The sequence below is a fragment of the Polyergus mexicanus genome, unplaced genomic scaffold (assembly GCF_030449975.1).
Source record: "Polyergus mexicanus isolate NDT 795.1 unplaced genomic scaffold, iyPolMexi1.0 SCAF_6, whole genome shotgun sequence".
Classification (NCBI taxonomy): Eukaryota; Metazoa; Arthropoda; class Insecta; order Hymenoptera; family Formicidae; genus Polyergus; species Polyergus mexicanus.
In genome coordinates this window covers 3938226-3952677 of record NW_027223326.1, presented here as the reverse complement: position 1 = coordinate 3952677, position 14452 = coordinate 3938226, and the positions used below count along the sequence as shown (strand labels likewise).

Below are 14452 nucleotides of genomic sequence, written 5' to 3'. Positions count from 1 at the left end.
TCAGTCGCGCGTGTTGTGTATATACGCGTAACGAGAGATAACCGCAAAAGTGTGCTCAACCGTTATAACGCGTTATAACGCGTCGAATTTAAAAAACGAGTGTTGTGTTTGTGTAGTCATAGTGTGTTCATATAATAGGGCGAAAATGTAATGAGAAACGCTTGCCTCGCTTTGCCCGCAGACTTTCTTTAAAAAGAATAAGGGTCAAAAGGTTAGTATATTTATATACCATAATTCTAGAAGGAATTGTTTTAGTGTATAGTATATACTAATATGTCGCTAGATATAATTGAATTTTTTTTCCGTGCAGTTTACACAAAAATATAAGTATGATAATGTAATATTATATAAAAATGTAATATTTCAAGTTTTTTTTATTTTTTGATTATATCTTTAAAGCAATTCCTAAATAGAAAACAACATAAAGACCTTTGTATAAAAAAATTGTAACATAAAATTAATCTTTAAATAGAATTTAGAATTACTACAATACATGAACATACACATTATATGTATATGATGCACATAGTATTTAGTACTCATATAGTATTTTTGTTATAAAGAAATAGACAGACATGGGCAAAAAAAAGAAAGAGAGAGAGAGAGAGAGAGAATAGGAATGAGTATGCGAGGGAATGGCTGTACAACGATATATCGATTAATAATTCACATCAGTCGCTAAATATTAGTGAGCATAAAGTATTGCTACGGAGAAAGATCCAACTATTTCCTTTTTTTTCTTACTTTTGGCACTTGTATAGACACTTGCTCACTTACACTCATATCCTCTTCCTCTTTACCATTCTTCTCTGTCCGTCTCTTTCTGATCCGAGCATACTATGTGTGTTATATATTATCTATATGCGATCTTTTCGTGAACTGGTTGTAAATATTTCATACCAGATGCGGTTTGCATGTGCGCTCTAAATATTGTCGAAATATTTGATCCCAGAAGCGATCTTTTCGTGAATTGGTTGTAAATATTTCATACCAGATGCGGTTTGCATGAGCGTTCTGGTTAAAAATATATCCCAGAGGCGATTTACGTGTGCTGGGTATTGTAAAAAATATCCCAGAGGCGATTTACGTGTGCTGGTTATTGTAAAAAATATCCCAGAGGCGATTTACGTGTGCTGGTTATTGTAAAAAATATCCCAGAGGCGATTTACGTGTGCTGGTTATTGTAAAAAATATCCCAGAGGCGATTTACGTGTGCTGGTTATTGTAAAAAATATCCCAGAGGCGATTTACGTGTGCTGGTTATTGTAAAAAATATCCCAGAGGCGATTTACGTGTGCTGGTTATTGTAAAAAATATCCCAGAGGCGATTTACGTGTGCTGGTTATTGTAAAAAATATCCTAGAGGCGATTTACGTGTGCTGGGTATTGTAAAAAATATCCCAGAGGCGATTTACGTGTGCTGGTTATTGTAAAAAATATCCCAGAGGCGATTTACGTGTGCTGGTTATTGTAAAAAATATCCCAGAGGCGATTTACGTGTGCTGGTTATTGTAAAAAATATCCCAGAGGCGATTTACGTGTGCTGGTTATTGTAAAAAATATCCCAGAGGCGATTTACGTGTGCTGGTTATTGTAAAAAATATCCCAGAGGCGATTTACGTGTGCTGGTTATTGTAAAAAATATCCTAGAGGCGATTTACGTGTGCTGGGTATTGTAAAAAATATCCCAGAGGCGATTTACGTGTGCTGGTTATTGTAAAAAATATCCCAGAGGCGATTTACGTGTGCTGGTTATTGTAAAAAATATCCCAGAGGCGATTTACGTGTGCTGGTTATTGTAAAAAGTATTCCAGAGGCAATTTACGTGTGCTGGTTGCTTTACAATATTTTGAATCGGATGCGATTTAATAGTTATATAAGATTAGCAATATAACCGTTATTATATATTATAATACATATATATGTATTGTGCCATTGTATGTATGTATGTATGTATATATATATATATATAAAAGGCACACACACACACACACACACACACATATATATATATATATATATATATATATATATATATATATATAACAATACATGCACACACACACACATACATGGCCAAATATTATTCCTCTTGGAAAGATATATGGAAGGCACACACACACGCACATATATATATATAAGTCCATATAAGTAATGTGTGCAATTGTGTTCAAATATGCAATAAAGGCAGACACGTGTCTATGTTATACTGTTATCTATACGCTTAGATACGCTTAAATATGCATGCGAGGCAATAGAGCAGTAGAAATACACGATGTTGTCCGATTTCATTATATTGAACACAATTCTTTTTCAAATATGCATAAAACATGCAGAAATATTATCGGTAACAGCGGAACTAAAATTATTGATATTATCGATAATTTCGATCGGTATTATCGATAATTTTAGTTACGCTTAGATGAGGGCGCTAACCCGTCGGAGTTCGCTCGTCACTGTTGGATCCCCTTAACGCCGATTTTACCTATATATCGGCCAATCATAATCGCGCTTTTATGACCCTTTCCGCGTTCCTATATCGATATCGGCCCTTCCCGAGATTCTCGATCATTCCGTAAGTACCCGTCGTAAAGATAAGTGTCGTAGTACGCACCAGCATACATCGCATATTACTTAGTAGTCCTTTTTCAAGAACGCTTATATTGTACATCGGTTGGGTTCTCAAAGTGAGTTCGTAGCAGTAATTATCTGTTAATTAGTAGCGGATCTTCTCATATCCTAAGTATGAATTATTATCTGTATCAAGGACGCATAACAGTGCGAGTCATTCGTTTGAATACAACCGGTCGTTCTTTTGGTGAATTCTCGCCTCGCTCACGGACTATCTCATTAGACTCTGTGATATCCTCTCGTTTTCCAAAGACACTACAAGTGATATTTAGAGATAAGTGACTCGTAAGATATTAAGTTAAGAAAATTAATACAGCAGACACATTAATTTTTTGAGTAAAAATAAATGCGGTTCGTTTCGCAATTTTCCCGTTTGCACCGCGCCGAAACCAGAACTTCTCCGGCCCTTTATCAAACAGTTGCGGTCCACCATTTATTTGTCTAACTCTCCGATACTGTTTGTGGATCTCCTGCGAAGTTAACTTCTTTTATTCCAGAGATACGCATTCATGCTCAAACCATTGGCCACACTAGTGAGCTCAATCTAGCTAACCTTCACGATGCGCTGCCGGCTACGGTAGACGTCATCTTGGATCGGATTCTTACGGATCATTACTCAGAGGTGGTGCTGTATACAAACCACTGGAACCTCCTTCGGCTCAATTGACAATGTTTGGCTGGGTCTTAATGTAGCCCCTCAATAGGACCAAAGCGAATCCTCCCATCAGATCTCAGTCCATCATGCTCTTGCTCAGATAAGTTTGGACTGTGAATTGCAGACATTGTGGGACTTGGAGGAGGTGATCTCTAAACGCTTTTCCAAGTCTGAAGAGGCTCGCTGAGGTTCTTTGCAAAGTCATATTCATGTGATCACACAGGTCTCTATATTGTCCGCTTACAAAAGAAGAAAGAATCGGATGTCCGCAGCTTTCGCCCTGATGCAGTCAGGATATTGATCTATGTGAAGCACCGTGATACCATACTTCGGCTGTACTCGACTTTCCTGAGCGAGTATTTTGCTCATGATCATATGGAACCGGGAGAGGACCTAAACAACGATACGCTTACTATTTGCCCCATCACACTGTGGTCAAAGCTGTGAATCCCATGGGAATGATCCGCGTTGTGTTCAACACTTTCTTTCATATTTCATCGGGATATTCCCTAAATGATTTGTTGTGTACAATCGGATGTTTGATGGTGTCCACGCGTTGGCGATTGTTTCGTATTTACCGTGGACATCATACAAATGTTTAGACAAATCCGAATACATTCTGATGACGCCAATCTGCAACGTCTAATTGGGCGAGTTGATTCAACGGCGAAACTGCAAGACTTATGATGGTCACTTATGGAAGTGCAGAACTTACACCTCATGATCGTCACATATGGAACTACATCGGCTATTAGACCTATGAACGTTTATGCAATTGGCTCAAGATGAACAATTGCGCTATCCGCTAAAAGCGAGCGTTATTGAGACCAATTCATACTTCGATGTTAGCTTTGTGAGCAGAGAAGCGTTGTTCCTCAATTTCCTTGATGTTGTTCAATTATTTTCGGCAAATCTGAATTACAGACACGTAAGTAAGACGTTCCGAACGAAAGAAACTTGCATACATAGTCTTAGCTCTGTAAGCTGAGACGCGTTGCTCCTCAATTTCCTTGATATTGTACAAGAATTTTCAGCAAATCTCACGTACAGGCACGTAACTAAGACGTTCCGAACGATGGAAAATTGCGTACATAGCGTCTTAGCTCTGTGAGCCGAGATGCGTTGTTCCTCAATTTTCTTGAAGTTGTACAAGAATTTTCGACAAAACTCACTTACAGGCACGTAACTAAGACGTTCCCAACGATGGAAACTTGCGTACATAGCGTCTTAGCTCTGCGAGCCAATAGTGTTGTTCCTCAATTTCCTTGATGTTGTACAAGAATTTTCGGCAAGTCTCACTTATAGGCACGTAACTAAGACGTTCCGAAAGAAGAAAAGTTGCGTACACTTTGATCTTATCTCTGTGAGCAGAGAAGCGTTGTTCCTCAATTTCCTTGAAGTTATACAAAAATTTTCTGCAAATTTCACTTAAAGGCACGTAACAAGAACGTTCCGAACGAAGGAAATTTGCATACACTTCGATTTTGGCCCCGTGTGTCGAGAAATGTTGTTCCTCAATTTCCTTGATGTTGTACAAGAATTTTCGACAAATCCCACTTACAGGCACGTAACTAAGACATTCCGAAGGAAACTTGCGTACATAGCGTCCTTACGTCTTTGTGCCGAGAAGTTATTTCTCAATTTCCTTGATGTTATACAAGAATTTTCGACAAATCCCACTTACAAGTACATAACTAAGACGTTTCGAACAATGGAAACTTACGTACATAGCGATCTTAGCTGTATATGCCGAGAAGCGTTGTTCCTTAATTTCCTTGAAATTGTACAGGAATTTTCGGCTAATCTTATTTACAGGCATGTAATTAAGACGTTCCGTACGAAAGAAACTTGCGAACACTTCGATCTTAGTTTTGTGAGCCGAGAAACGTTGTTTCTCAATACGTTGTTCCTCATATGTTTATGATATTTCGGCCGGAGCAGATTCGCTGGAATAGCCTTAAAGGCTGCGACATCAGCTCACGAAAATTCTCTCTGCCGGAGGTTTCCAATTGAGCAAATGGGCGGCTAATGCTGACGAGCTCTGTCTGGACGGGAACTATCAGACACAACTTTTTTTGGACTTGAGCGAGATTAATACGCTCAGTATTCTCTGGACTCAAAGATCAATTAGTGTTAAAAAAAAAACAAATAATTGTTTAAAAAAATACGTTATAAATAATTACATACTTTTTCTTAAAAACAATTATTTTTTTTATACTAATTGATTTGTCTCGTTATTCTGTACATAAAAATAATGGTAAGATTATCGAAAACTAAATATTTTACGAGATATTTTAATTTTTATATCAAAATTTGTCATTAAAATATAAAATAACTCAAAAAGTACTTAATGAAAAAATATTTTATTATAGTGTTTTGTAAAGTTTTCAAGGTAAGCTACAAGAATATGTAATGAAAAATAGAGAGTTCTATCTGAAAAAGCGGAGTTGAGATCTCCGAAGCGCCGTTACTCCAACGAACTGTGTTACCACCACTCGATGGCCTCCTTGAAACTATAAAACTTTTGTAGGAAAAAATTTTTCGTGATCGTTCTAGATTCGAAGATATTCGAGGTGGCAAGTGTTACTGGTCCACCCTGTATAAGCAGGGTTATATCTGTAAAACAGTTTATTTTAGAAAACAATCTATATTCTGTGATGGCGGCATTTTGCAAGATTGTACCCATTGGTATGTTTGGTATTTGTTACGCTTTGTCGATTGCCATAGATTATTTTTAGGTAGTTTTGTAGACCAATTTGAGCATCATCCTTTAACGGGTTTATTAAAAGTCAGATGCGGATGGTAATGCGTCGATTTCAGAAAAAAAATTTTTATGAAAAAGTAATTACTGTACACAGAGCACAAATTTATCTTGGTTTTATACTATAGGTATAACTAAATTTCAATTAGATATTTTAATAAATCCCTTTTTATTTCCTCTGAAGGGACGTAGCCGAAATATCGGGATGAAGTCGCTGAAGAGGGGTAAAGAGGGATTTATTGGAATCCCAGATAGAAATTTATTTTATTTAGTATAAGACCAAGAAAAATTTGTGCCCTGTGCACAATAATCAGTTTCATAGAAAAAAAAAATTTCTGTGCAACTGATGCACTATCATCCTCGTTTGATTCTTAATAAATTTAAACTTATTTTATTTTTGTTAAAAAAAATGTTTAATTTAGTTTATATTTTAATATTAAATATTAATATTATTTAAATATGTGTATCTTTTTTATTGTTATTTTAATTTTAAACTTTATTCAAATAATGTACATTTATAACTAAAAATCGATATTTTCAATAAAATTGTATCTATCAGAAAAATATATAAAAATTAGGTAGGATGTCCAAACTTTTGAGCGATGTATAATTCGACAGCTTTTCATTATGTGTGCGATAGATTAAAACGGCACTTTGCGCCGTTTCCTCGATGGTTGATTGATCGGGCGGTTTCACTAACGGATGATGATTAGGGAACAGTGCATGTTGGCATCATTACAAAGATATGAATAAACATCATAATTACCATAATATCTTTACCTTTTTCTCAAAAAAACCCTAAAATTTATTTTTCATATATTGTATTACTCAAATTTGTCATATACGTATAGATGATTATGAATAATAAAAATATTATATATTATTAGAAATATATAACTATTATATATTTAAAAATAAAGTTATACTTACAATACACTACCATTGATGCATTCGCCGTTCGCTCATCCTCGAATGTAGATATAACACATGTGTACTCGCCAGTAAGATCAATGCCTGGTTTATTCAATTTCATAGCTCGGTACTCAGTATACGGATCATCGCTAGCTTTGTATGTTAAATCCACATATTTCGCAGCTGGTTCATCTGCTAATGGGTGTCTGCCACAGATCCATTGGTAAACTACTTGGTTGGTATTAAAAAACCATTTGACGACGAGGCCCTTGCTCGATGTATTCTCGAGATCGTAATCGCAATCGAGAATAATGTAATCATTGCTGACTTTTATAATATCTGGTACGTTGATGCTCTTGATAATAAGTTGCCAAGATTCTGTAAACACATGAAAATATGCTGAACATTTATCATAAAAAATCAAGAAATCTGTTTCTATATTATTTAAATGGCTATATAGAGTAGACGTCCTAATAAGTGCCAGTGTTCCTTTAACTACCGTTTTATTGATTTTACCAGATAAAAAATAAATTTGTAAACAAACATGTTCAAACGAAATTTTATTATTAAATCAATACTTTAATTTATATAAAAATAAAGAAATGACACGTATTTGTTTTTACTTAGTATATAAAAATTAATATTAAAAACTGACTATTTTGTTTGCGTATCAAAAGTACGATTATAAAAGGCGATACAAAATTCGTACTAAAGAAAGTGCAATAATTTTATTACATAACCTACATTAATTATGTAAAATGGGTAATTATTCAGAATCACGGCTGCATCTCCATAGTGCAAATTTTTTTACAAACTTTTTATGTTAAAAAAAAATATAAATAATCAGTTTTAGCTAAGGGAGGCCCAAAAAAAAAGTTATAGACCAAAGTTATAAAGGGTTTTACAACTTCCTACGCAAAGCGAGGTTTCCATTCAAACGAGGTTCAACGCAAACCTATGTGTCTAGTTTTTCGATAGTGGAGCCCCCCGCAGGAGGCCACGGAACATACTGCTTTCACGCATATATTTTTTAATGCAAAGTGAGATTCTATATGAGTTTACAATATTTTATTTTATACATATTTACTAGATAAAAATTATATAAGGCAGCACTTATCAATACAAAGGTTTGAGTTGAATCTCGTTTCGCGTGGAAAGTTATAAACCCATATAGAATTTCACTTCGCATTAAAAAGTATATATATGAAGGCAGTATATTCCTCCTCTCCTGCGGGGGGGAGACTTCACTATCAAAAAACTAGACACAAGGGTTTGCGTTGAACCTCGCTTTGGGTGGAAACCTCGCTTTGCGTGGAAAATTGCAAAACCCTTTATAACTTTTGTCTATAACTTTTTTTGCAAGCTTCCCCTGATTAAAAATTGTTATTTACATTATTCTCTAAGTATAAAAAGTTATCAAAACAATTTGCAGCCCATTTGCAGGTGGAGCCGTGATTCTGAATAATTACCGTGAAATGAATTAATGAACTTATAAGAATTATTTTAATGAAATAATGTATGAAACAAATATTTTAGATTAAATTATTATAATTAACGCTGATAGCAATAGGGACAATATTATCTGGTTTGTCCGTCAGACTGCTGTCAGTGTTCGGAGCAAGAAATGTCACGTCAAGTATGCATAACTGACACTCATCTACAGACTATTCTAATAGACCAAGAGCTAGCAACTTTTGTACTTACGATATTTATACTAAGCTCTTTTATTAATGAGAAACTCGTATAGAGAAGGGATTGATGAGTCTAGCAGCTGGGTAAAGATATGCATAGCAACATTTTACCCCAAAACATCATAAAAAACTGTATCAAAATTGTTATTTATACTTGTCTGTCCTTTTGCTATATTGCATTTAATGGAGCTTTATGCCCATAAATAATAATGCCAAACGTATTTTGGGGTTATTAAATTGACTAGAGAATTCTTCTTTTTATCGAAATTAGGGTTTTACAACCGGGGGTTGAGCGCCAATCGGGCGCGTCTCCGGGCAGCGGATAGGAGGACGTCCAAGCTGCCTCCGGATTTGACTACCCGAGTAGGCTCCTGGGTAGTAGTGGCTATAACCGGCCGTGCGGGCGTAAAACCTTGTCTGGGACTGGGAAGGCTGCTGCCGTGGACCGACTCCCCAGCTAGGCTGGGGAGCTATCGTGACCAATGCTGCGTGGCACTGGGGGTGCAGTGTCGCGAACGATGCCTCTGGGGCACCGGGAGAAACCTCAAAGCATTTAGCTTTACCCGGACATGCGGGGTTCTGCCTGGGCGGACTTCCGTTCCCTAGCTTCTCGTGGGACCATTCATTGGATTTTGAAAAACCTATTGATAATGGCCTTGGGGGGACTGAGAGTGAAGGCTTGCAAGGGCCCCCATCCTCAGGAATGGCGGCTACGATTCCCGAACAGACTCCTCAAGGCCTGGGAGGGAACGGAGCCATCGTCGAAGCAACGGTTTCTCATAAGAGGAATTGCTGTGGAGTCGAGAAAAGGAGGGCCAGGAGGAACAGGGAGGTGACTTTAGCCGGGTCAGATCCCTCTTCCTCTGAGGCTCTCGAAGAAGCTCCCAAGGGGATGGAGAAGGGGCACACTGGCAAAAGGTGCCGGACTGGCTCCGTTGATATCTCTCCTTGGGTGCAGAAAACGGTGAAGAGGCCTAAGGATCAGACTACTGGGTCCTACGTCTCTGCCGCTGACCCCTTGGCGAGGACAATTGTGCAGGAGGGCTACTCCAAACCGGCGTTAACTCCTAAGCAGTTGAACTTTCTACGGGTTTAGTGAGCTGGCAGGGATCCGAGAGGGTCCCCCGCCTTGCTTAACGAGGACTGCGGTGCTGCGTAATGGCGCCGTACTCATTAGAAGGGAGGAAGAGATGGCGCTTAATTGGCTCTCGGAGCGAATTGAGCACATCTATCTCAGGGAAGGTGACAAGCTCAAGTTAGGTAGTGGGGTTGGATGCGCTTCAAAAGCGGCACAGGGCGGCTGTTTGGTTTCCGGTTCCTTCGGTGCCTGCAGCGGCGTTCTTGGAGCTGTTGGAGAGGCAGAATCCGAGCATCGCCACGGCTAGCTGGCAGGTTTTTGCCGAAAATGTTAGGACTTCCCCAAAAGGCAGGAACCTCATTCTTGGCAACCCGGAGTCCAGTGTCCTCAAGTTGAGGGCGCAGGACATTAGGCTTAGCTGTGGGCTCGAGCAGATCACTGTGGGTCGCAGCTCGTAGCGAGGTGACGGGGCAAGAAGAATCCCAGACAGCGTCGGACCCGCAATAAAGTGGGCATGGCGACGATGGGATTCACTCAGATTAACTTGCACCACAGCAGGGGCGCCTCGGCTGTTTTGGCCAGGAGGATGGATCCAGGATTGGCTAGGACTCAGGGGCGGGCGTTTACTGCCGAGGGAAAGGGATCAGTAAATCCATCCCACTCGGTGAATTTGCCATGGTCTTCCAAGCGGAGATAGTGGCGATCTTGTGCTGTGCACAATGATTTCTTGCCAACAAAGAGAGGGGCCAGCTCATCAGCATCTGCTCAAACGGCTCTGAGGGCCCTTGGTGCTCCGATTACTATCTCCAAACTGGTCTAGGAATGCAGAGGCACCCTGGAAGAATTTGCGAGAAACAACGAGACTGCTCTGATCTGGGTGCCTGGACACTGTAGGGCAATGAGACGGCCGACCAGCTTGCTAGAGCTGGCTCGGAGACTGCGTTGGTGGGACCGGAGCCAGCGATCGGAATCCCCCACAGTCTAGGCAAGGGGGAGATTGGTCGCTGGCTGCGGAGCCATCATTTGGCCTCCTGGAGGGGCACGGCCGGATGCAGGCAATCAAAGACTCTCCTTGGAGATTCTCTGAGAGAGGGCCTCGCTAGTGGCATCAAAAAGCGAAATAGACGAGAGACCGGGCTAGTGACTCGCGTTCTCACGGGGCACGGCACTTTCAATTATCACTTGCAAAAATTAGGAATCAGTATGAGGCCCAACTGCAGGAAATGTGACGGAGGAAACTAGCCTCCATGTGCTGTGTGACGGAGGAAACTAGCCTCCATGTGCTGTGTGACGGAGGAAACTAGCCTCCATGTGCTGTGTGATTGCTCGGCCTATGCCAGGATTAGACTGGAACTGCTGGGCTCTGCTTTTCTGGAGCCCCAGCAGGTGGATGATCTCTCAGGCAGGACTCTCCTCCTCTTTTAGAGGAGATTGGGTCTGAACTGAGAGGTCGCTTTTCGGAGAGGTACAATGGACTTTATCTGCGTGCCGTAGGTGAAGCTTCGCTGAGGACCGCCCTCTGTTCTTAGCATTATTATTATTATTATTATTATTAGGGTTCCACAATTTTGGAATAGTAGAATATTTTTATTTATATAAACCAGGTTGTATTTTATAAATTATTTTAATCACATTTTCAAGATACTATTAAAATAAATTCCATATCAATATTATGATCTTAATTGTATGCTGACAGATTAAAAAAATCAATGCTATGAACGCGAGCATAATATTAACTGTCATTGCTGACGCCGTTGATGAAAATTTCATCTTGTATTTTTTGTTGTATAACATCCGAATCGAATAAATTAAAATTATTAGGAATAAATATCGAATATGTATATCAATAGTTGTAAAAAAATACATACGAAATTTTTATTCAGCATCGTCTTCGTATACTGTAGAGTCTTTCTCAATATCTCTATCTTTTTCGTCTAAATTTTCAACATTATTTTTATCGGCATCTTTGTCCATAGTAATATCGTCTTCTGTTAATTAGAATAAAATCGAAAAAATGATTGGAATAGAGTCGAGAACATATTTGAGTATAGTGAGAGAAAGAATTATTACCATCAGAAATATTTTAATCATCAAATTTGCAGTATTAAATAGTATAGTGTACTTCGAGCACACTTCATAACAACTTTATGGAGAAATGCGCATCTAAAAACGTTAACAAATTAGCTTCCCCAAGACCATGGTTGGATAGAAATCCGAGGACAGTGTACTTTTACATGGTTCGAAAGCGATCAATTACTAGCATCGGTAAATGATGACTATTCAATGCTGTAAATTCGATGATAGAAATTCTTCTGATGGTAAACATTTTTTCTCTCACTATATTCAAATATGTTCTCGACTCTATTCCAATAATTTTTCGACTTTATTTTAATTAACAGAAGACGATATTACTATGGACAGAGATGTCGATAGAAATGATGCCGAAAATTTAGAGAAAAAAGATGAAGATGTAACGCGGTCACCTCGCTCGACGCTCGGATCGGCTTGTCGGTGCCCGGGTTCGAGAGGAGGGGAGATTCAAGCTTGCGTAGACATAGTATAGGTAGAAAAGATAGTTTATTGAAAGCGAAATATATACAGAGTAGCGTGCCGGGCCGCGCTGTGTTAGGCGTATGCTTGGCGGCAAACGGGCGCTAAGACGTGAGCGCCGTGCAAGCGCGAAGCGGTCGGTGTGAAGCGGCGTGCAGCGCGAAGCGGATTTGACTTTATTTACATGCGCGTTAGCTTAGTATTTACGGTGGCGTTATTTACACGTGGGTTGATCGCGACGCGGTTATCCCGGTCGGGCTTATTCTTAGCGGTTTATAATTACGGCCCGAGTCGCAGGCGCAGACCTATAATTAACCGGTCTTATTACTAGCAGGCTTATAGTTACGGCGCGATTCGCAGGCGCGGACTTACAATTAACCGGACTTATTATTAGCAGGCGTATAATTACGGCGCGGTATCTACAAGCACTTATGACTACGGTGAGGCTAGGCGGCTGGGTATTGCCGGCAGGCCCGAGTGTTACGTCGAGCTCCGCCTGCAACGGAAACCGGGGAAACCCGGCGGGGCTGAGAAAACCTCAGCCCGGGCTGGTACGAGGAACCGGAGAAACCAGGTAGGGCCAAGAGAAACCTCGGCCAGTGTAGCCAGAAACAGGTCTCGCGGCTCACGGCTCAGCAATGGAGGGGATAACGCACACAAGCGCGAACCGCGTACATGTGCGCTCTGCGCTTCGGTTAGTTTCGGAGAGTAGAGAAGAACAGACATATGTTTCCGTCTTCTTCTCACTTTCTACCGAGCTGGCAACGATGGTTGCGTTCCGATATTCACTGCCAGTACTGAAAATCTATAGTCCACGTCACGTGCACTATAGATTTTCAGTACTGGCAGTGAATATTGGAACGCAGCCGAAAGCAATGTTGATTGCTTGGTTTATTACATACGATAGCGTTAAATGTTTTTCTGACTCGTGAACTTTTTATTATGCATATATGTATATATATATATATATATAATATTTTTTTGTTATGCTATATTAGTATAGCATTGGCTATAGTTTATAAGTTTTATTGTGATATAGTAATAGTAATATATTTACATATAAGGACATATGCAATTTTTTAATTACTTTATATTACTTTAATAATTACTTTATTAATTATTTACACAAATATGTGTTTGTGTAAGATTATAAATATTACAATAATATAAGAACAAAGAGTGAATGGACTTCCATACCACCCATGAGGTTCCACTAATGGCGCGTTAGATTTTTTTATTACGTGGATCTTTGCCTGGAGCCCTATTGTACCACATTTTATTCATGTCTTATATAGAAATAATATATTTTACATATCTACTTTATCTTATATCTTATGTGATATCTTTTACGGACAAAATACATGGATGATAAAATTCAAAAAATAAATCTTTCATCAATTAAAATAAATTTTTCCTTTAGACTACCGATATTATTTTTAATGATATTTACCTGAAATATTGTCGAATATGTTCATTGTTTTTCTCGAGCAGATTTCTGCTTGTGTTTACAAATAAACGCACAGCCTGTCGTGTCCGCTCGTCTCGATATGCCCAAATCAGCTGACAAAGTATTTTTTTCTTGTTATTGTCTCGGAACAATTTCGTTGTTTTTAAACATGTAGAATAGGCTCTCGTTTCTTTTCTCGCCGAAACGTCGACTAGATAAGTAGTACACGGGCACAGAATCAATAAATTATATTAATTCAAATTTCATTTCAATAGATTATATCAATTCAAACTTATCTGGAATTCTTTACGCTGCTACCTTTCGTTTTAATAATTTTCTCTAAACAGTGCTCTTATATGAAATCTTAATGTTCAGAAAGTTTATTCATGTCCTTTATAGACATAATATATTTTACATATCTACTTTATCTTATACCTTATGTGATCTTTTACGGACAAGATACGCGGATGATAAAATTTATGGAACTATTCCAATTGTAAGTCTCAAATTTATTTATATTTTTATCTGTTATATTTATATATTTATATTACATTCTTCATTGTATTTATTCATTATATTTATTCATTATATTTATTCATTGTATTTATTCATTATATTTATTCATTATATCTATATATATATATATATTTCATTCTTAGAGTCTTTGTTGTTGACAATTCTATATAGAAATGTGTGATACATTAAAAAAGAAACCTAAGCGAAGCTT

The 14452-nt window shown here is 38.4% G+C and overlaps 1 protein-coding gene across 1 annotated transcript in view; it reads right to left on the bottom strand.

Moving 5' to 3' along the window:
- Positions 1-9345, bottom strand: part of LOC138934300 (uncharacterized) — a 320386-nt gene extending 311041 nt beyond the window's left edge. The window contains exons 1-3 of the mRNA XM_070297926.1: positions 9334-9345; positions 9010-9256; positions 6978-7337 (exon numbers count right to left, since the gene is read on the bottom strand). Coding sequence (XP_070154027.1) covers positions 6978-7337; positions 9010-9256; positions 9334-9345 — 619 coding nt within the window. The remainder of the gene's footprint in view (positions 1-6977; positions 7338-9009; positions 9257-9333) is intronic.
- Positions 9346-14452: the final 5107 nt, after the last annotated feature.